Source organism: Podarcis filfolensis, assembly GCF_964270895.1.
Source record: "Podarcis filfolensis genome assembly, chromosome: 2".
NCBI classification, from domain to species: domain Eukaryota; kingdom Metazoa; phylum Chordata; class Lepidosauria; order Squamata; family Lacertidae; genus Podarcis; species Podarcis filfolensis.
The window spans coordinates 36,418,897-36,442,888 of record NC_139605.1 but is presented as its reverse complement, the minus strand read 5'-3'; the positions used below and the strand labels follow the sequence as shown (position 1 = coordinate 36,442,888).

The following is a 23,992-nucleotide window of genomic DNA, read 5'->3' as shown; positions in this document are numbered from 1 at the left end:
CCATTGAATGACAGCTCCTCACCACATGATGAAGAACTCATGATTCCTTCTTCTACAAATCTTGAATTTGGAACTTGTATGCTGAGTTGTCTAGTCCTTATATTATGACAAAACGCTGTCAAATAGCCCCATGCTGCACTTTGAAGTCCTGAAAGGCAGGGCTTTAAAGTGCAGCATTACCTCATGTCACTGTTCATCACTGTACAGTAGGTTAACCAGCTGCCACTCTACTATACCTATTGATTCACTGGCACTCAGTCTCCTCCTGTGACAAAGTGAGTGCATGGGAAAAAATTGCAACAGTCACTTTTCCTACTCCCAGCTCAAGATAGTTTCTGCTTTTCAGGGTTTGGGTTCATAGACAGGACAATTCTGGGTAAGCTTAGACTGTACTCTCTCATGGTCTCATAGTTCTTTGAATAATATGGTCAATTTCAATCTATGAGACTGTAAATCAGCACTTTTCGCTAGCTTTATCTCTTTTTAGTACAGTGCTTATGGTGTGCCAAGATTTTTTCCCTCCACTTATAGCTCACAGGCTTTTTACGTCTTTTAACTTGTGCAAATCACCTCATACTGTAAGCAACCATCTTTCTCCACAGAATCTTAATGTGTCTTTCCAAGGCTGTGGGATGGATTCACTGAGTGTTCGGGTCATGGATACAGACACTCTCAGCCAGGTTAAAGAGAAGATACTTGAAGCCTTTTGCAAGAATATTCCATATTCCCAGTGGCCTAGAGTAGAAGATGTTGATCTTGGTAAACCATTTTTTTCCCTGTTCAGAAATATCTGTCATTATCTTTAGCATGCAAATGCTCATCATGTGCAAGTATAATGTTAAACATGGAACACCTATATTCCGTATATTAACTGTTGTTGAACTGTGGTGCCTTAGGAACATTGTGAATTGATTTTTTTAAAAATAATAACCTGCTACTAAGATCAAGTCCCAAGTTGAATACTTGCCTAGTAAACATCTTTTGGGAGCCCACCCTGTTAATCAGGAATGAACATTGATACAGAATGAACGTTACTTCCGTGTTTGTTTTGTTTTGTTTATATTGCAACATTTATATACCACTTGATTGTAATAAAACCTCAAAACAGTTGCATATTTTGCATATGAGCAGAACCTGAAAAATTCAGGACCCTTTCTAATTGATCACTTGCTTTCCCCTGGGTCTGTCTTAACATCTCTCAAACACAACATAACAATGCATTTTGAATATGGTGAAGCTCACAGGAATCGTGGCGGTTTCCCTTCCGGGTCACAAAAAAATCAGGATACAATTGTAATTGAATTACCCACTGGGGAGAAAGTGCCACAGCTGAAACCAGAACAAAATGAGTGGGAACAGAAGGTAAAATCTGCTCCCCATGAAAAGGTGTTAGTTTTGTTTACATTATCTTTCTAAAGCTGTGATCCATAATTCCAAATCTGCTGAACTTACTTCCATACAAATGTATTCAAAATGAGCTATTAGTTAAGTGAATTTTCTCACTTTTTTTAAAAAAAGCCCAGATTATTGGAGATCAGGTGTGTGCTTCTACTTTACATCCAGATTCTTTTATTTTCTTTACACACTGTGTGTTGTACTTGAACAGGTTTTTTATTCACAGTGTGAGAGATACATGACATCAGAATGAAATGCAGTGGTCACATTCTTACCTGTTTGGCATATCCTTGTAAGATTTCCCACAATAGGTACTTAAAAGGTCTGTGTATTTGAGTTTCATGGCACAAGTGCCCCCAAAGAGCCGCAGAGCTCGACACCGAAACACCTGTGTCCCTTGTCAAACGTGACACAAAAAGGAAACACTCTGTGTTCTTGCCAGCACATGCTGTGTTCAGAGAGGGTTTCCACTTGTCCCATTTTCTTTATATTTAGAATGGTTTGCCACAAGCACTGACAGCTACATCCTCCGGGACCTCGATGACACTTCAGTGATGGAGGATGGCAGGAAGAAACTGAACACGCTAGCACATTATAAGGTAAGAAGTGTGAATGCTCCGTGAACTTCCCTTCCTTTGGGCCTGCCTTTCCTCGGGGAGATGCCACAATTTGCTTTCTAAGCAGAATTAGCAAAAGCAAGCAGGAAGGTTGCCATAACTCCATAAGAGCTTCCGGGGAACAGACATCTGCCCTGGCGAGAAACTCGTTAATATTGCAACACATCGAGACTAATTAAACACTCTTCATGCGAAACAAGTTAGTGCTGGGGGGGAAGCTTCTTTTTCCCAATGGCTGCTATCCATCCTAATTAAAATCATACCATTCCTCTTTGTTGCCGAGAGTGGTGTCAGAGTTCCTATTGGTCTCTTATGGGAGCATGGTTTTTTCCCCCCCTTCCTTTCTTCTTTTGAGGAAATAATTTCATTTGAAGTTAAAGTCGAAGAATTTAAGTGTGTATTCAAAGGACTACTACGGATGGGCTTGGGCTTGGGGAAGCAACATAACACCAGCAGCGTGGTATTGTGGAGCTAGGCCCTTGTCGTCTCATTATGACGCACACACGACCCAAATCATATGGATGGCTACATATGTGAACCAGTCCTGGGTCTGTGATTGTTCCACCACAGTGTTCGGAGTAATTTCCATCAAGGAACCCACATGCAGAATGTTGTCATAACAAAACAAAAAAACTTGTGTGCCTTCTGTTGCAAGGATCTGTAAACTGGTTATTATATGTCTATCATCTCTTGTTAATGGGTCTTTCGTGAAAAATCCTCACACGTTTTTTATCGTTCTGATGTAATATTTTCCACAAGCAATTCCTCTGAAGACTCAAAACGGTGCATGCAGTGCAATCTCATACATGTTTAATCGGAAGTCGGTCCCACTGTGTCCATCGGGACTTGCTCCCTTCATAAGTGTGTTCAGGATTGCGGGCTTCAGGATCCATCTTGATCAGGATTCCTGTTGCATTTCATTAATTTGTCCCTGCAGTAATCTTCAGATTTCCTATCAGTATGCAGACTTGCAGGCTTCTGTGTGCTCACTCACATCACAATAAATTTGTTGCAGTGTTATCAGGAAAGAGGGGAAATCTTGAAATGCATGGTCCATCTGTCCACCTATTTTCTATTGGTCTATCTATTTATTTATTTTGTATTCCCCTCACTCACAGATCCCTGAAGGTGCCTCCCTAGCTATGAGTTTAACTGATAAGAAAGATACTACTTTAAGTAGAGGTAAGCTGCTACTTTTTTCTAATGGATTATGCATTTTGAGGGGAAGGGGTTCCTTCACAAGTTGCAGACTGAAGCCAGGATTAGAGTGGCTTTCATATTGCTACTTAGAGACCAAACTGCGTGCAACTCTCTGTCACTTGTCCCCCCTCCCCCGCTCAAATTGTTGGGATGTTTTGTGTTTTCTTTTACAAAATGGACCCATATGCTACCATGTTTCACATGTAGCTTGATTCCTCAGTTGTATTTAGTATGTTTTATCAAACTAGAGCTACCATCTTTTGAAAATAATAATTCCAACAGATATAAAAGCATAATAAAACACCAAACATTTAAAACTTCCCTCTACAGGGCTGCCTTCAGATGTCTTCTAAAAGTTGTATTGTTATTTATCTCCTTGGCATCTGAAGGGAGGGTGCTCCACATGCGAAGGCTTTTGCTATAAGGTTTCCCAAGCAAAGCATTCTTGATACTAATTGTTCACTAGAAACATGTTTTGTTTTTTAAAATTATAATAGTGACAGGTGTGGGCCACCCACTCCAATTTTCACAGGAACTACAGTACACTAGGATGATAAGTCTAGCCCCTCCCTCCCCAGCCACAATCCTGGCAAAAATCACCCACACTGCCGTTAGCCATAGGATAAAAGCTCCAGTTGGTGCCAACACTCTAATCGCTAGGCCAACCTAGTCCTCTTAGATTTTCGAGTGTTTGTTCATTTACTATCATTGCTCCAGCAAAACAGAAAGTTGGAAGGCAGGGCTATGAGGTTTTGTACCTCATAACTCACAGGCATGGGGGAAACCCAATAGAAACATCACTCCTGTGCAGACTCCATTTGCACATCTGCTGTAATAATGTAATGATAGTATCTCATATGATCTCCCTTCCCAACATCTATTCACATTGTTCCAGGTGTGTTTTCTCCAGGGAGGGTAGAAGCTAAAGGAAGCAGTGCTTTTCTTACTTTGACTCTGAGAGTAAGAGGAATTTGCTGTAGTAAAAACAGTTGGAAATGGACCGTACAATTTCACCAGTGTTGCCACTGCCAGATTTTTAAATCTGAAAGTTCGCCAAACCTTCTGGACCCATCCTCCCAGAAACAATTTTGGATTCCTGAACCCCATGTTCCATTTTAGAAGTCCATCCTAGTGCTGTTGCATCTGTGTCAGAATTCAACAGCATTTCCTCCCAATCCTCCCTTTGAAAGCTCATGCCACAGTAAGCCCATTAGTCTCTAAGGAGTGACAGTGCTCTTTGGGTATTTTCACATGTGAGGCTTACAGTGGTCCTTGCTTCAGTTGGATTTGTAATACAAATCCTGCACTGGTTACTCACATTACAAATTTACTCCACTTTCTGTTCTGCATTAAAGATATAAGAAAAGAAATTGGGGGGGGGCACAAATTAAGCCTCACTTGTGAAGTTGTTCTTTGTTTTTTCCAGTTCAAGGTGAAAGCAATTTAATGATACTATGAAAAATTTCTACAGCTTAAAAGTAATCAACCCATCATGATATTACTTTGTTATAACTGGGACTTAGCAAGATTCACATCCCTATCTCAATCACAGTGATTAAGCTACAGTAATTTATGTTGTTGAATAATACCATTCATCTGAAAGCCTTCAACGTCCACCACAGAACTGAGTAGGATTGATGGCTAGACAAAGAGACAGAAAAGCAGAGCGGAGACACTTAGTGCCCTGTTCCCTGCAGTGCATGACATTCTCTGAATGGCAGCCAGCAAACGGAGAGAGAAAAATGGGTGTCCAAACAGCAGCAAGCAGTATTTTGGCAAAGCTGGAGGGGGTGGGGACGCACCGAGGCCTGGAGCTGTCCATAAATACTTTGGTCATCATCAGACTGGATGTTATGAGGTCATCCTCTTTACTGTTGCTAAATAGGCTTGTTTGTTGACCTTTGTCCTTGAATGGCTGTCATCTTCTACTGCAACGCATCAGCTGCCAATCTCCGCCCACTCTAGACACCGGGCAGAATGGCTTTTAGCTGGGTAAGTGGCCGACCAGTAGGCAGATCAAGTTTTCAGCAGTCACAATGGCCACTTTCAGAGCGAAGCTGACAAATGAAACGATGATGAAAAGAATTGAAGGTCACCGAGGAAGAGGAAAACACTACTTATTCTGCGCTATTTTGCTTTTCACTGGAAAATGAGGTCTTATAAAAGAGGGAAAGAGTCTGGAGAGGAGAGGGAAGTAGTACCTACAGTGCAACCCCACACATACCTACTCAAAACTTCAGCCCTATTGAGTTCAGTGGGACTTAATTCACAGATAACACTTAAAGATTGCAGCCTTCAGTTACAGCAGCCTCCTCTTGTAGCAAATACAGTGGTGCCAATTCACTGTAGAGATTTCAGTTTGTCCAGGTCTAATTCTCTACCACTCTATTCAAGGAACTGGCATGTGTTCCGTGATGAAGGCAACAAAGGCCAAATAATGCCAGGCATGGATGTAGCCTAGCAATTGGAGAGCAGGACTGGAAGCCAGTATCTTCTGTATTTCCTTCTCGGTTCAGCCACTGTGTTAAGTTCTCCAGTTATAAAACATGGATTTTACTACCAGATACTCATGTAAATGTCATCTGGGTCAGTTAATGTTTGGTTGGGGTATGTTAGAATCATAGAATCATAGAGTTGGAAGAGACCACAAGGGCCATCGAGTCCAACCCCCTGCCAAGCAGGAAACACCATCAGAGCACTCCTGACATATGGTTGTCAAGCCTCTGCTTAAAGACCTCCAAAGAAGGAGACTCCGCCACACTCCTTGGCAGCAAATTCCACTGTCGAACAGCTCTTACTGTCAGGAAGTTCTTCCTAATGTTTAGGTGGAATCTTCTTTCTTGTAGTTACTTAAGTAGTACTTAAGTTCTGAGCACAGTTAAGTATATCATGTGTTATTACCGCTGATTATCCTCAGCAGCAGAAACATTCCTTCTAAGAGGGGAAAAAACTTGCTGTGGAAAGTAGCAAGCTAAGCCATTTTCTTTCATTTTCTCCCAAAAAGATTTCTTTGTTTTTCTTTTTCAGTGAAAGATCTGGACACTGAAAAATACTTTCATTTGGTAAGTATCCTATTCCAAAATCAGTCTGGGATAATGACTCGCCCACTGTGGGTGGGCCAAAGATTTCTTACTGGGTCGTTTTCCTCTCTTTCCTCCATAAGGAAATGTCTGTTTGGGAATTGGACCCACACACATGAGGAAAGTGTGTGTGTGTGTGTGTGTGTGTGTGTGTGTGTGTACAAATGACATGGTACGGGTAAATCACTGTTCACACACAAATCGCAACAGCTTTATGCAAACGTGTGGAAATAATTACTTAACCGGAATGGTTTGATAGGTGGGTGGGTGGGTGGCTGGTCTGGCCCAATGAAATTTGCCAAGTGTGTTTGTTATGAAACAAACCTCCACCTTTCCTTCCCCCACCTCACATCAGTTTAGCAGTGTACAATGAAAGGGCAGTAATGCTGCACATAGTTTATTGTCAAAGACAAATCTAGGAATGTTTTCCATATGTGCAGCATATGCCGACTGATGCATTTGTCAGCTGGCCAGCTTGTTGGCCCAGGATCAGACCCACCAAGGGGGGTGCGTTTGAGACCCTTGTGGTTCCTGCATTGTTTGTGTAATAAGATAATAATTGAACACACGTTATGTTTGGCAGAGAGAAGGGGAGAACTCAATTTTTCATCTTAATCTCAGTCATAATCTTGCATATATTTCTAATGTATTTTACCTTTATGATGACTGCCAATTACCAGAAGGGGAAAGGGAACATTGTGTCTGGTGATGTTTCAGACAGCTGAATTCATTGCAGACTGAATCTATGGCAAAATCATTCATTCATTAAGGTGGAGGGCGGTGGAAAGGAATCAAGCAGCACAGCTGGCAAACAGTACAATTGGTGTTTTCTATATATATATATATATATATATATATATATATATATATATATATAGTTCCAGTACTCATAATATGCATAATATCAATTGTCTGGTTTATAGCATGGGCTAACAGTCTTTTCTTCTTCTAACACACATGCTTTATTAGCAGCATTTATTTCAAAACATTCATTTTAACCATGTATAACCCTGTCTTTCTGCAATTGTTCAGGTCCTTCCCACAGATGACCTGAATGAAAGTAAGAAATCTCATCGACAGAGTCACAGGAAAAAAGTCCTCCCTGAAATCTACCTGACCAGATTGCTGTCCACAAAGGTAGGATACATTATGGCTGTGCTGAGTATGAAGAATGGTGACCATCACTGGTGTGAATCAGCACAAATTAAACTCTTGAAGAAGCATCCCGTCTCTGGCTTTTCGTGACCAATACCCAGAATAGCCAAATTCATTCAACAAAAATGGACAGTGGGATCCTGGGCATGAGTATTCAAAAAATAAACAAATGGGAGGTTACTCCCAGCTAATATGCATAGGACTGCAGCCTTCGACAATGGAGCCTGCTTCTGAATAAACAAGTTTAGGATTGTACAGCTAGTTTACCAGCTCAGATCAGCAGGCCTTAAAGATCCTTTACTTAGAATGCTTTATTAATGGGGAAAGGATTTTGGTTCTTTCCTTGCAGGGCCCTCAAAGTGGAACCACACAGAATATGCCAGTGTGGCTTAGTTACTGGGACTGCATCTGTATTTTGTACCTCATAATATTATGTTTTATTGTAACTGCTTTGAGGGCCTGGGGAAAAAGGGAAATCCCAACAGCCAGCTGGTTTAGGTGAATGCACTTCAGGAGTGTGCCAGGGAGTGGCTTGAATTGGAGAAAATGGTGCTTAACCCTTCCTTGCTGCTTTCCCTCTATAATTCACACTCACTCAGCCACCTTTTTATCATGGGTTTCAAGATACTAATTTGTGAAGTTTGTTGTTTTTTTAAAAAACAAAACCCCAAGAGTGGCTTATAAATTTTGAATAAATAAAAATAGTTGTGATAGTGAAAATCAGCAGTTGAGGGAAAGGAAGGGCACCCACCCCTCTCCGCTTCACACCCCTCTCTGCTTCAAATCAGCTCCTTGAAAAGTATGTTTGTTGATTAGAAGTGAGGACTACATGGGATCATGGAATTGTTGGAAGGGACCATGATGGTCCTCCTGCAATGTATGCCATAGTAGTGTGTATAACACATAGTTAGGTCATCCACATACTTACAAATGACTTAACGTAAGGATATATGGATTGGGCAGGCAGGTTAGTAAAGAAAAAAGGTATGTGGATACTTGCAAGGCTGGACTAAAACATGAGAAAAAAGCTTAATTTGCTGTTTCTTACTAACTTACATTACTCACAGTGTAGTTCTCAAAATACCGGTGACACAAGTGGCGCTTTCAAGCACTCGCATGTCATTAATTCTGCTTCTTGTATTGTTGCTTAAATGGGACCTGAACACTATGGGAAATATGACGGTAGTTCTTAAAGTCTGCAAGGATTTCACATGTTGGGGTGTCAGATCAAGTGCTAAACCTCAACGGAGTCTGAGGCAGCCTAGGAGTGCCTGATGCAGCAGTGGAGAAGAACAGTCCAGTTTGCATTGAGAAACTCGACTTACAACATCAGACCATTGCTCTTAACAGACTTGGACACAGAGCTTGGCTTTAAGCCAGCCTGTAATTCCAGTGCTTTGTGATTCATAATTGGAGGAGAGATCATAAGAGTTGCCAGGGGTCTGTAGCTTTTCCCACTGTTTACCACACAGAACAATCACAGATGTGCTCTTGGATTCCAGCAACAGAGAAGGAGATTCTCCGTGCCAAGAGAGATTAAATGCAAACTAAAGCTAATTATATCACAGTGCACAGAATTAACCCGTCCTCCATTCCAGGCTCTTATTTTTGCCTCATTCTTCAATCGTTCTATAGCAACATTTCTTCAATTTAGTTTTAAAAAGAAATAGTCATATCTCATCAACATCTTTGCCACCACAGTTGCCGCTTTCTTAAACCAACTTGAATATTCTTCTTTTTTGAGGGCACACTACAAAAATTCCTGGATGACTTATTCAAAGCCATTCTGAGTTTCCGAGATGACAAACCTCCTCTGGCTATCAAGTATTTCTTTGATTTCCTGGAAGAGCAAGCAGAAAAGAGAGGGATCTCTGACCCAGACACATTGCACATTTGGAAAACAAACAGGTTGGGAAAAGAATTTTCAATCCTTTTGCCTTGAATGAACACATGCTTCTAAAAAAAAACCCTTGTATTTCAAAATAACCATGGCTTATATTATTTATCACTAGAATTATTAATAAGAATATGCAGTGAGGGGGCTGGAATACTTAAGTGTCCAGACCCAGAAAGATTAAGGAGGAGAGGGCATGGAGTAAATCATACTAAGCGGGCAACAGACATTTTATGTGTGCAACATCTGAGGTGCAAGACAGGCTGATCGGAATAAATAAACAAAAGGAGAGAACTTCCTGTAATTATAAGTATGCTTATGGTTGAGCACATCTTGTTGATTTCCATTGTAGTTTCTCAGGAGACAGCAGATACAGAAAAGGAAATGGCGGGAAATGGCAAGGGAACAGAAAATAGCTTCAGGTCTGCTCAGCAGTGGAACGTATATCCTCCTCAGAGAATATTAAAGAGATGCCTTTCAAGTTGTCGCAGGGGAAACAACCATTCCAGCTCAAAAATAAATCAAAATTGAGTGTCAGCAAGTTTTCATATAAATATAGGCAACCACAAATATTTGTGCAAATGCAGAGAGCTCTACAGATTCACTGTATTTGAGGACAACTGTAAACAGACTTGTCAAAGCTGAAGAACAGACTGTTGGTTTATAGGTAACATAGCCCATTTGGCAGTGATCAATAGGGTTCTCTCCCACTCCTCAATTAGTTATACAGTATCTCTCCTAAATAAGTAGGTACTCATAGCAAAGCTCTTCAGATACACCCATGTTTTTGACAACCGTGTCAGCAGTTTGGGCTCAAAAGCCAAGAGATTAATGACCCATAGCACCCTATACGCGTGAAGGGAGGAGAATTCACTGAAACTTGTGCTCCTCTCCATGCTACAGCAGCTTCATTCCACATCATTTTCTGAGCAGTAATGGAAATAACTGTCAGCAGATAAATAACCTGTGTTTTCATAAACACAGAAAAATTAGAATCCAGAAAGAAAGCATGACGGTCAGATGGTATCATACATCAACCCAGAACCCTACTGCACTACTCAGATTCAGCAGTTTATATTTTAATACTCCCATAGACCTAAGTTGTTTCCATCACGCTGTAATGGAGAGATGAGAGAATGATAACCATTTACATCTATTTTGCAGCCTACCTCTGAGGTTTTGGGTCAACATTCTGAAGAACCCCCAGTTTGTTTTTGACATCGACAAAACGGACCACATAGATGCCTGCCTTTCTGTAATAGCCCAGGCCTTTATTGATGCCTGCTCCATCTCTGACCTGCAATTGGGCAAGGTACATTACTGCCAATAAGGACAACTTTTTCCTTTGCTTTCCCTCACAAATATTTCCCTTCTGTTTGTCTTGCAATGCAGCTAGTGTCGGCTTAGCCAAGAATACTAGGGGGATGAATCTGGCCACTGTGGGCAGCCGACAAAATGAGAATTATATGATGGCACTTTAAGCTTTCTTCCATTTCATTGTTATTAAATGTAGCTGTGTCAGATGTGTTATCAGTACAGCAGTGCTAATGGCACAAATCACTCATGATAAATTGTCCGGCTCATACCGCTCAAATGAATTGCCATCCAGACATTTTAAACACTTTTTGAGTGATCAGCTCCTGCAGCAGACAGGTCAGCTTTGTCACCGAAAGACCTGAGATCTGTTGTGGGGTAAAAAGCAGTGGAGCTGCATGGCCATTGGCAGCCTTGAATTTGAGACTGTTTCAGCAAGTACATGTAGGGGCACAAGCCTGCCATAGTTTCCTGCCAATGGGGCAACTCAAAAATAGATTGTAGCTTCGGAGAGTAAATATGGATCAACCCCTTTTCAGGCTTCTTGCTCGGCCTGGGATAAGAGAGCAGGTTTGGCAGCTACACAGTTTGGGAGTGTTCCTGGATAAACAGGTGGTTGTGTCCAGGAGTTCATTTTGCTCATCTTTGGTTTGCTAACTATAGACTATTCTGTCTGTCTGTCAGTCAGCCAGTCAGTAAGACTAGATAGATAGATAGATAGATAGATAGATAGATAGATAGATAGATAGATAGATGATAGATGATAGATAGATGATAGATAAATAGATGATAGATAATTTATTGCAGTCGGAGACCAGCTTATAAAACACACTTGAGGGTACAATCCCAGAAGGAAAACAAACATTTAAAACAATGTACAACAATAAATTTAAAATTTATAAATGTGATAAGCGTATATTGTAGAAGGGTGTTCTTGCCACAGTTACATATGCATATGTCTCTTCAAGATTAAGCTACTGTATTACCCTTGAATAGTGTCTGGAAGCTTCCACTGGTGCAAAATGCAAAAGTGTTGCTGACAGGAGCCCAGTCTTTTGACCATAGAGCAATGATATCCTGTTTGCTTCCTGGCCCAAGCTGAGGGTGCTGCCTTGTGCAGTATGGGACCAGAATATCTGAAAGATCACCTGAACCTATCAGCACAGTACAGTCATCTGAAGATACCTTATCTTGCCACATTGTAACACATGGAGGTAACGGGGACTTTTCCATGGCAACTCTTAGATTATGGTACCCAGAAATCCCAGCATTGTATGCCAGTTTGTGCATTGGAAGTGGCAGACCTTGGTTAAGTGTGATATTTCTGGTATTCCAAGGTCATCTCAGCATTTTGTAGTTTGAACAGGCAACACTAAAAGTGGGGTTTCAGGTTGAAGTGTTGACTTAAAATTATTTCCACTCCATTGAAATAAAAAGCATTACAGTTTGATGTGGCAAACTGTCTTTTTTGTGTGCCAAATTCCTTACAGAGGTTGTGACAAAAATGAACCTCTCTTTGTTAGGATGATTGATACTTTGTGCTAAAGACACTTTAACAGTCATGGCACCCTTTTGGAAATCTCCTGTTTGCCTCCTACCGGCCTAAATTCTTTCACAAAGATAAGTCAGTGGCAGCGAAAGGAAGATCCCCCAAGGTGAGAGACTGGGAGAAGAACGGGAAGCTCCCAGGCGAGAACTGGGAGGGTCCACCACTCTGTGTGTGACAAGGGCTAAGAGCTACCTTTGAGACAGGACTCTGTATTTCCTTTTTGTTTTTATTTAGCTTAGTTTCCCTAATTGTATTATATTTTTTTAAAAAAATAATAATAATCTTATGGGGGGGGGAATAAGGCAGAAGCAGTAATTTGGGAATCAGTATATATCATACCAATACTAAATCTCTTGGAAATAAGGGGTGGGGAAAACATATGTACTCCACTCTCTCCTTGTTTCTTGTCTAAGTAGGTAGATGTTATGTACCGTATTCTAATGGAGTCCAGGAAGCTTCCTAACCACAGGAAGCCTGATGCTGATTTATGGGACGCATCTCTGAGTTTTACAACCATTAATTATAACAAAGGCCTGTCTGGCATTGTTCCACATTTTAGCCAGAATAGAACCAAATGGGACCATTTTGTATATGTACTTCCTTTATATGCTCAGCAGTGGGCTTTGATCCTCTCATTTTTTAATACATCATCATCTCTTTTTTGTTACTTACACTGTTTTGTCCTTGAGTAGTCAAGAGAGTGTCCCCATTTTCCTAGAGACACTGCCTGACCAATTGGCTCATGTTTTAAAAGGAGCTTAGTGTCCAGTTAAGCAGACTGATAGCTCGCAGAATCCAGGCTGGAATAGACTCAAAAGTCTCTAGGCTCTTTAGAGATTCTTCCTATATATTCTTCTCAGGCCTTATGACTGTAATAATAAATGATCGTTCTGGTGGTGGTGGAACGGCTTTAGACCACCATTTATTATGAGAGATTCTTACATGGTTATGAAGGAAACCGTCAACAATAGGAACCATGCAGGAGGAAACCCCTCTTTGTGTATGTGCCATGTTTAGTTGCGGATATCTACAAAACAGGTTATAGTGCATGGTAATGCAGTAATGATATAGATATTCTGATTTAGCTCACTTGTCCTGTTCCAGGAGAGAGTTGCAAGCTGTGCAGTCAGGACACAAAACTGTATCGTGGGAACTCATAAGGCCATATACTACTTGGCACAGGCTTTATCCTACTAGAACTGGCTCATATAAATATATATTTTTAGGAGCAAGCTTCAGGAGCAAGATCAATCTCTAAAGCAGAAAGGGTGTGTGTGTGTTATATTGTCCTCTTTATGACTCTGCTGAGTTTGGTGTTGACATTTGAAACTTTCTAGCATAAATAAATTTTATTAGGGAATGTTGTAAATCACATACGTCTCAATGCTGGCCCATCTGCAGTGAATGCGCAGCAGAGCTGCGGTGCAGAGAGGGCCCATGCGAACCACTGCAGCTGAGCATTCCCCTCTGCACACTGGGAACCGCTTCGCCCAGAGAGATTAACACGAGGTGACATTGTAATGAGATGTGTCGGTTGTGTATGTTTGGGTTTCTGAACATTTTTGCATCTGTTATGAAACATCTACAGTTTTTCCTTGTCAAACCCTAAGTCAGGACAGAAAACGGGTCAGCTGGGGTCAGACAGCAGATGGAAATGGTTTCAAAGAATACAACAGCATAAAAGGCGGCATTGTGGAGTAAAGTGGGGGAAATAAACCCCATGCATCAAAATACAGTGACATGTGTTTATAATACATCATTATTTTACTGGACCCAGTTCTCCCCACCCCAATGATTTAAAAGCTGCTAACTTCAGTCAAGCACCTCACTAGACTTATCTAAAGGATCCTGACCCCTCATTTCATGGGGTCTTAAAGTTCTTTTCTTTCTTTTTTTAATCCACAGTAAGTAGGGACAGTGGTGGATTGAGCTAAGAAACAGAGTTGGAGACTGATGCGGCTGGTCAGTTTTTAATGTGAGCAGCTTCACTTGCATTTTTACAGATGTTGGCAATATGTTGATAACATAAGCTCTTTAGCCCTTCCACATGAAGCTTCTGGTGGGTCATCTAGAAGCCGGATAGCTTTGGCATTTGCTGTTGCAGGTACACACGTCAGCAAATGATCCTGGTTAATTATATGTATTACACACTGCAATATACATGCACAGTTACATTGTATTTACCAATACAGTGGTTTCAATGGGTTTTATCCAGTGAAGCCATCCCACTAGCACACTGGGACTTCCCCCGTGTCTCCCCAGTCACACACACACAATCTACTCTGGAGGATTGGAGGAACTTCCGAAACAGACTCGGGGAGGGCAGAGAGGGAGGCATGCAAGGAGAGGAAGTCTTGTTGTGCAGGTGAAAATCATTGAGGTAACAGGAGGACTTTGTTGGATACAACCCCATGCCTTGAATGTGATATTGCATGTCTCTGTTTTAAAGGGCAAGGTACATATAATTAAGTTTCTTCCTTAAGGTTGTATATTACGTTCTTAAACTGATGCCAATATTATGCCCACTAAGGATCAGATAGTATGGGAACTAATCATTGTCAATGAAATAACAACGGATTCTTCCTGTTCTTCTCTCTCTAGGACTCGCCTACAAATAAACTGCTGTACGCCAAGGAGATTCCAGAATATAGAAAAATAGTGCAGAGGTATTACAAACAGATCCATGACATGCCACCTCTCAGTGAACAGGAAATGAATGCACACTTGGCAGAGGAATCCAGGGTAAGAAATCAGCTCTGCCACTCAGAGCAATAGCTTATGACATCAGCATCCCATATTGTGGGAGCAAATGTTTTTAGTCATGTCCAATATATAGAACACTGACTTCAAATCTATATAAAGATATTTTTAAGTTCTGTAGCCAAAAGATGCTAAGTGATATTATTTAGAGTAACATGGAGGATCAAACAAATCCATGCATGAGCCAAAGCAAGTATAAATCAAGGGATTGACCTTGGTTTCATTTTTTCCTCCTGCAACTCTGAAGTTATGTATGTCACATATTAATTAACTAACTTAGAAGAGAACCAGAGTTCAAATATGCTGATGTTAGCTTACAGCGCAATGAAATCCAAGTACCATTTTAGTGTAATTGATTTCCGTCAAACAGGATGGATATCATTTTGTGTATGTTGATTAATAGTCTTCCCCTGTTTGTTTTATCCTTTATGAAGAAATATCGGAATGAGTTTAACACCAATGTTGCCATGACTGAAATTTACAAATATGCCAAGAGATACCGCAGTCAGGTAAGCATCTTTCTTCGCTGTTTCCCCTTTTAGTTGCCAATTCACATGACCTTGTGCTGTTGACCCAGGTTGAATGCAAACAGGCTCTGTTTGCATGGACGGTTGAAACAGTCATATGAAATTTCAACACGTGCCCTCTGCACTGAAGCTTTACTGCAAGTCCAGATCCTTGTTCTTCAGTGCATGGTATTATCAAGTCACTGACAACCAGCTATCATAAAGACTTTTCTTATTGTGTCATTGATGCAGACCCAAGGTGGAGAACCAGTTTGAGCCCAAGTGCTGAATTCAGATTTGGCCAACCTTCTACGGCACACATTGCAGTGGTGGGACAGGGGTAAATGCAACCTCTCAAAAGAAAAAGAAAAAGCACATATTTTTATTTCCCCTCTCCCCATTGTCACAAACACATGCACCAGGCATGCAGGCACACTGCGCACTCTCCCTTTCTGTGTCTGTCACACACATACAGGCAGGCACACACTTTCACACATAGGCACACAATCATCCATGCATACACAATTGTTCAGCATTTCCAGCCCTCTCCAGGCCATGGGATGGGAGTATCTAGAAAGATCTGTAAAGAGCGAGCGGAGGGATTTTATCTCCCAATCTGAGCTCCTAAGCATGGCAGTGCTAAGATCAGAGATAAGAATATAAGGCAGCATTTATCTACCCACAGCTTCCAGTCAATGCCAGGGTGGATCACAGAACTGTAAAGTTGGAATGTATCCTGAGGGTCATCTAGTCCAACCCCCCGCAATGCAGGGATCACAACATATGATGTGGCCTGTGGCTCCCCCATTTGGTCCACAAGGCCATTTCTGCCAAGCCACACCCACCTCAGTACTGGGAAAGCTGGCCTTGTGGGGGAGCCACAGGCCAGAGGTCCCCCATCCCTGATCTAGATGCACAGTGAAGCCAGCCATATGACTGATTCACAAACTTAGTCCAGATACAGTAAGGCCATATCTCAGCATGCATTAATCAACTCTAAAAGGAGTTAATGACTTTTAATAATTCGTCTAGTGGATCGCAGCTCTAAAACAAAGAAGGCCGCAGGAAGCAGACCTTGCTCAGGCTTCCAGCTTTTGTGATTCTGTGCTGTGCCCTTAGGGTCCTAAGCATTAGGTGAAGGTGCTGAATTTATATTGCACAGCTTGTTGTTGTTGTTGCTAATTTTTCTAGCAGACCTGTGTTACTGCTGGTTAAAAAACAACAACCAACCAACCATTGTCAAGCACTTTGCTTCAAATGCCAGCTTTTTTCTGTCTTAAACATCCACAAATGGGTTTTTAAAGGACAATGGAGCTCCCACACACACAAAAATAAACCTAGTGTAATTAGAACACTTCTTAAATTAAAACCTTACTACCAGCTGAAATTTCCATCTAGCTGCAATTCCTGCACATCAGGATTTCATAGCAAAGGTTGAGATATGTGATCAAAACTTTATCCAAAATCGGGAGATGTTGTTTTTATTCAGTTGAAAGCACACAACTGTTCAGCTGTGTACCAGAGAGTTATAATTTTATAGCATTTGTATCTAAGCACACCTGCTGTTGCTATGTTATTTGAACAATGGCAAGGCTGGGCAGTGTGCAGGGTGACAATTTTGCCATCTTCCCACATTAAGAAGCCAAATGGGTAGAGAGCCCAAATCCCACTTGGGTTAATGTTTGGGAAGTAGTTTGGTAGGTCTCTGTCCTTTTTATGATATAGTATGATATGATATGGTATGATATGATATATGATATGATATATGATATACTGGCACAATTTTCTGAACTTCATCATAAATTATATGAAGACATCAGAGACAACATTTAAAGATAAAACAAATTCATTCAGGATATTGTATAATCCAAAAAATGAGAAGCAATCCGTACAAACAGAATGCCAAGCACAATGATGACAGATGAGATTCATTGTGGATGTGAAACATATTGCACCTTGGAACAAGTAATTCTAATTATGTTTAGAAACAAACAGATCCTGGTGTTATTCTAACTGCTCAGGAGATAACCTTGCTTGTCACAATGTTAAATGGCCATTAACACACCAACTCAGAGAAACAGCAAACCCAAAGTCGCAAGTCCAATGTATTAAAGAAAGTCACATTAGGGACATGTTTAGCATGTTTACTTATTCACAAAGACATGTTTACTTATTCACAGACATGTTTAGCATGTTTACTTATTCACAAAGTTTAGTGGGTTTTGAGGGAATGATACCTCAAGAAGAGACTGTATTACGTGGATATTAAAACAACAAGCCTATCTTACAAGTCAATTAGGGCCAAAGCAATTTAATATGCAGTGATTTAAAACATCAGTATTTCACACATACTGGGTGGAATGCAGGTAAGGAGTCTGCCAGCAGAAGTCCTGCACAAGGACTTCCACTTGTGCAGTGGCACTGTTGTTCCCTCCTCCCTCCCATACACCCCAAAATTGGCTTGCAGGAGTCAGGAGAATCCCCAGAACAGCAGGCGGGGGGGGGGGAGAGAAGGGGTTGTTTAGTCTCGCAAGCTGAAATGCTTGCCCTGACAAAAGACTTGCATTAGTGAGACGTTGAATTCCTCCCTTGCCTAAGAGAGGTCATGCAAATTAATAATGCAAAACAATTGTATTAAACAAGTAAAACATGGTGTAGCTTTTCTACAAAAATAGTTATAAGCATAAAATGTTTGGCGGACAGGGGGCTGTTTTATTAAGTCACATAACTCACACACCTATGATTCAGTTACTAAATGCATTCACTTATCATTGGCAAGAATCTGTATATCGCAATATGGGTGAAAGCTATGAGAACTACAGTACGAGGATGAAATTCAAATGCTATGGGTGAAATCCATTAGTCATTCTCAGAGTAGACCCAGTGAAAGGAATTTATTTGAGTGGGTCTCCTCTGAGTGTGACTATCATTGGCGACGCAATACATCCAGGATTTGTAGAATCACAGTTTTCCATTACTTCTAGGAAACTGTGGTTTATGCTCTAATACAGGCATTCAAACCAGGGTTACAAACCCTGGTTTGCAATCAAGTGGCAGTATGCTGTTCACAAAATAGCGAGACAAGAGGCTGAGCTTAAACCGAGAACAATAGCTCTGTTACACAACACTGTGTAACAGAAAAGAGCATAAAGAGCAGAGTATTTAGGAATTAGGGTGGTAAATGATGTGGAAGAGGGTAAAATGAGGGTGAATGGTGGAGAATTGAAATTATGGGAAATGTTGCCGTGGGAGAGGAGGGAATAGATGGACTTAAACAGATGTGTGATTTAGGCTCTTGAACAACATGAAATTATTTGGCAGAGAAACCATTATTTGTTGGAAGGCCTGGAACACTTTCCGGAGGATTAGCCCCATTAAACTCAGCGGCGCTTACTCCTGAGTAGATATGCATGGGATTGCACTGGCGGAATGCAAGGATCTCAAACCCTGCAATCTCAAATCTTGGTGGTGTTGCTTTTCTTTCTTTCAATCCCTCTTCCCACAGATAGTGAATGCGCTGGACTCCAACCCCACGACGAGGCGCACACAGCTGCAGCACAAATTTGAGCAAGTGATTGCACTCATGGAAGACAACATTTACGAATGCTGCAGCGAGGCATAGGTGGCAATCTGGACTTTGCTCCACGTCTAGAAGTGGCCTTCTCTACAGTGCACTGTCCTTTAGGGAACACCTTTTCAAAGTATCTGTGTGTGTCAATATGCAGCCTGTTGTATGTATGTGATGATAAAGAAACCAACTTGATGGTGCGTCTGTCTGGCCAGCCTCCTTGAACCATCAGGCGATGGGAGGGTTTGGCCACCAAACAGCTTGAAATCCCTTATGTGATCTGCACTGCACGGCACCCATAATTTATTTGATCTTTCAGACAGAGGCACAATACTTGCGCCGCCAAAATGTAGTAGTTCTTTCTGAAGAGCTCCTACTCCTATTCAAAGTGGCCGTCTTTCCTTTTATTCATTTTCCCAGAGAGACTCTTGTAAACCAGAGCTCAGGGTATGGAAACAATGCTGAGGCGGTTTGGAGAAAAGCAGAGAGACGTCTCGGGAAACACTGAATGAAGGTTTCAAAAGGCCCTTGGAGCAACAGGGGGACTCCCCACCCCCTGCAAAACAGTGCCCCCTCTCCCTTCTGTGTACTTTAAATATCAGGGAACCCATTTACTGTACACAGCCTGCTGCATTAGATGTATTTTGTGCCTTTTATTTTTGTACTGTACATGGAAACATAACCACATCTTCATCCGAGGCTGAAAAGAGGTGGGGAACTCACAGGCTAGACAATGCAGTTGCTTCCTAAGTAGTCATGAGACATGTGAAAGCACTTTATCCCCCAAACGGAAGTGGCTGTTACCTTGCTAGAGGGATCATTATTGTGTAGCAGACAATGTTGAAAAAGAACAAATCAGTGCAGCTGTTCCCGCTTCCCAAAGCTTCCCAGATGTTTATGCACACTGAACTGCAGTCGACAAATTCCCCTCTAAATGCCCATCTGTCTCCAGGAATAATTTTTCCCTAGAAGGAGAAAAATACATATATATATATACTTCGGGGGTCAAAGGGATGCACTTCCTTCTCTTTGTTCTGCCCCCCTACAATTTTAGAGGGAATGTACAAAGCTGAACTCTTGGCTCACCATAAATCCACAATTGGCTTAACGCAAGACCACTAGTAGCTTCACAAAAGCAAAAAAAAAGAAAGAAGTGTCTGTTCCTGCTCCAACTTCATGCATAAGGTAACATCCTTTAATGCAGTATCCTATATTTGCCAGCATCATTAAAGTATCATTTGGTTTTAAACATAAAGCCCCTTAACTGTTTCCCGTATGCCTTTACACTGACTACACTAGGAAGCATTATTTTTTCTCAAATGTGAGGAAGATACACAGTAGTCCTAGCTTTCTTGTCTCTTTCTCTGTCTCTCTCTCTCTCTGAATTCCTCTTTAGTATAATAGGTAGCTGCCTGAAGGCAATGGCTGTTGCATACAACAAAATCCAGATTTACCGTGAGCACTGAAGCCAGCTGATGCTGCTGACAATGCCAAGGTCACAAACTGCCAAATAATGCTTTTTAAAAAAAAATACACTACCTCATCCACGGCAAGGTCTAAAGGGGAGTTGCCACAGTTTATGAGGCTAAGATTTGATCACTTGGGTAGGAATTGAGCAGTTTATTTTCCCCGATTGCAATATTGTTATGGGTAGTTATCCTTTGTCAAGCATATCAGAAATGCATAGTGTAGTATATTATGTGGGGAACCGACATGTCATGATGGATTTTATATATTGGTATATTAAAAGTACAGATTTTATCCAGTGCAAAAATAAAGAGGAATATAAGACATGAAAAAAGACAGAATTGCAGAAGATTATGCTTACTGAGGAAATCTACATCTGTTTGCTGAGAATGTGGCTGCAGAAGAGAAACTTTAAGGATGTAGCTGGGCTACATTTAACCTAGAAAGAGATTTTTTTTCCTTCAAAATTCTTTTTTTTTTCCCCTTTTCTTTTTTGAACTGTGAAGAGCTGCCAGTTACACACATACAGAGAAGGCTGACTCAGGAATGTGAAAAGAGAGTCTGCTGGACCACCAGTTGTGGGGAGGAGGAGAGAGCTGAAGGAAAACAGAGACAGGATTAGAGATTTTTTTCTAGCCCAGTCAGTGCAGACAGCTGTAATTTTGGAAAGCATCAGCACAGTTTCAGCACTTAATTGGGTTTGCAGAAAGCCACTGTCTGGACAGGCCACCAGGCCAGAGGGACCGATCTCTGTATCCCCCTCACATATTACTATATCCTGAGTGTTTGTGTGTGTGTGTGTGTGTATGTGTGTGTGTGTGTGTGTATGCTCCAAGTAATGTGCTTGGCAGCATACGTGTATCATGGCATATGCTTTATTATTTAATTCTTTGTCCAAATATTTGCTACAACCATTGAAATGAATTGTCTACAAACTAGAAGCTGAGGGTTGGTGTTGTTGCCCAGAAACCAACTCCATTGTAATATATTTTTAATTCTGTCATGTTCTTCGTGGGTGTGTTTTTCCCCTACCTGCTGTTTAATGGAAGTGGCAGATCTTTGGTGGGAAATATCTTTGTAATAAAACAAGGTGATCAAATTAGTGTCGGAGTGTTTCCATTCATAAAACTTTGGGAGAGGAACGAAAGTCAACTGGAACGTCATGTGTCCAGCTTCAGTATGAAACTTCACTCACCCCCACGATGAAAGCAACTAAAAAGTATGTGGGAATATGTCCGTTTCTAAAGTGGACTCTTAAGAAGAACCAACCCAGCTACCTGCTCCAGTCTTGAGGAAGAGGGCTTTGGGTTCTGGTAGTACAAGACTGAATTGAAAATCTCTTAAACTGTGGGCTATTGGTCTGGGTAACTGGACCAAAGCAGGATTATGCCGGTCTCTTGCCCTCCTCTTGCCTGCTTCCCTCAGTCCAGCAGAAGGGATCCTTAGAAGGCAGAGGTACCACTATCATGTGTAGAGGAATAGGCAAGCTCTGGGGCTCTCACCACCACTTGCCATGCCGTGTCTCCCTCTAGCTCCTTTGCAAAAACATGCCTAGAGGAACAGTCCTTGGTTTGATATCTCTACATCACTACATAGCAGATTCACTGATCAGTTCAGATTGCCTCTTGAGAGCCAGTGTGGTGTAGTGGTTAAGAGCGGTAGTCTCGTAATCTGGGGAACCGGGTTCGCGTCTCCGCTCCTCCACATGCAGCTGCTGGGTGACCTTGGGCCAGTCACACTTCTCTGAAGTCTCTCAGCCCCACTCACCTCACAGAGTGTTTGTTGTGGGGGAGGAAGGGAAAGGAGAATGTTAGCCGCTTTGAGACTGCTTAAAGGGAGTGAAAGGCGGGATATCAAGTCCAAACTCTTCTTCTCTTCTTCTTCTTCTTCTTCTTCTTCTTCTTCTTCTTCTTCTTCTTCTTCTTCTTCTTCTTCACAGTCTGCCACAACCAGGCCCTGGGAGAATTCCTTGATAATTAAATCAAGGTGGTGTTTTTTCTAGCCATGGAAAGGGAAATGGGGGAAGGCACTTGGTAGATAGCCTTCTTTAGTGCCACTCTTAAAAGTAGAGAGCTCTCGGCTTTGAACTTGAGGGTTTTATACCCTGTAGGCTCTCAGGCCCACACTCCTTTAGCCTCCACAGCTCCCTTACCTCTCCTTTCTTCTGTCCCTTGTAATCCACTCCCTATTCATTCTTCTGCCCTTTTTGAACCCTGAGCCTTGACTAGCCTTCCTAGTGCTTCAAGCTCAACATTTCACTTCTTGGCAACAGCGTGTTGCAGGTTGCCTGCCCCCACTCAGCTATCTGCCAGGGCCTCTTCTTGCTAACCTGTGCAGGTAAAGAATTTAACTGACCATTTCCTTGTCTGGCAACTTGATTTAATAGTGCACCAACCACTGCACCCAGTGAATTATGGGTTGTATAATTGATAGACGTGAGAATTAACCATGGGCAATTTACCTACAGCTTACTCACCAAGGCTGAATTGGAGGAGAAAAATGACACTAGAAATCCCAAAGTTAGTGGTAGCATCTGGGAGAAAAACTCTTTAAGTGGTACAATATGATTTTGATGGACAAAGGGCCACAGGGTTTTGGATCTAAAGTTAGCTACCGGACTGGTCCAAGGTGGCTCCTTCAAGTCAAACTGTATGGTACACAAAGCTACCAAAGAGATTTTGGTGCCTATTAAATAAATAATCCTCTCTACAAGCATCACTCACTGTCCCTGGCAGGAAAAATCATGACTAATAAATTTGCTGCACTTCCATGATATAAAAATGCCCAAGGAAGCCACTTCCTTGTACCTAATGGTAGGGCCAGCCTTGCTCAGAATAAAGTGAGAACTGCTTTTTTTTTTTAATATGGGAATTGCTGCTCTCACTTCAATCACTGGATTTATGGAACATCATTCATCACCACTTCTTGAGATATTGGGGATTGTTAACTGAGAGGTGCAGATACACAATGGTCCATAGAGACTCAGTGCATTGTGATGACAACTTTATGGTCATCATTATGCCTTCAAACATGGGATAGAAGAGAGGATATTGTCCAGTGAAATGGTTCATGTGGGAAAAGCTAAACCTGCTGAAATTCATTCCTTTGCACAAGTATTAAAGGTTTGGAGTCCTCTCCTCTCCTCTGCATCTGTTCATCCACAGACACATCAGCTTCCTTAGCAGACACGTCAGACAGATAAGCTTCCACCCGTTTATTTTACACCAGAAATGATAATCTTTTTTGGGTGTCCAGCTGTGTAGAAATGATGGTGTGGAGGGGGAAATGCACCAGCTGATCTTGGTCCTGCCGTGGTGTTCAAGGGTCCATTTTGCGACAACAGGCTTCTGTATGCACCTTGGAGAGATGAAGGGTAGGAATAATTCACATGGCAGTCTCTGCTCAGGCTTTCACCCTCATGGAACTCTTGAGCATGTGAAGTAGAGTCAACAAGCCATCATATTGATCTTCTCCCCCTGCAAGCAGA

The 23,992-nt window shown here is 41.6% G+C and overlaps 1 protein-coding gene across 1 annotated transcript in view; it reads left to right on the top strand.

Annotated features, from left to right (window-relative positions):
- PLXND1 (plexin D1) overlaps window positions 1-21,604 on the top strand; it is a 154,274-nt gene extending 132,670 nt beyond the window's left edge. Inside the window, exons 27-36 of the mRNA XM_083602674.1 lie at window positions 603-759; window positions 1,891-1,994; window positions 3,131-3,194; window positions 6,240-6,274; window positions 7,325-7,429; window positions 9,192-9,355; window positions 10,506-10,653; window positions 14,806-14,946; window positions 15,399-15,473; window positions 18,976-21,604. Of these exons, the coding sequence (XP_083458800.1) occupies window positions 603-759; window positions 1,891-1,994; window positions 3,131-3,194; window positions 6,240-6,274; window positions 7,325-7,429; window positions 9,192-9,355; window positions 10,506-10,653; window positions 14,806-14,946; window positions 15,399-15,473; window positions 18,976-19,092 (1,110 nt within the window). The 3' untranslated portion in view covers window positions 19,093-21,604. The remainder of the gene's footprint in view (window positions 1-602; window positions 760-1,890; window positions 1,995-3,130; window positions 3,195-6,239; window positions 6,275-7,324; window positions 7,430-9,191; window positions 9,356-10,505; window positions 10,654-14,805; window positions 14,947-15,398; window positions 15,474-18,975) is intronic.
- Window positions 21,605-23,992: the final 2,388 nt, after the last annotated feature.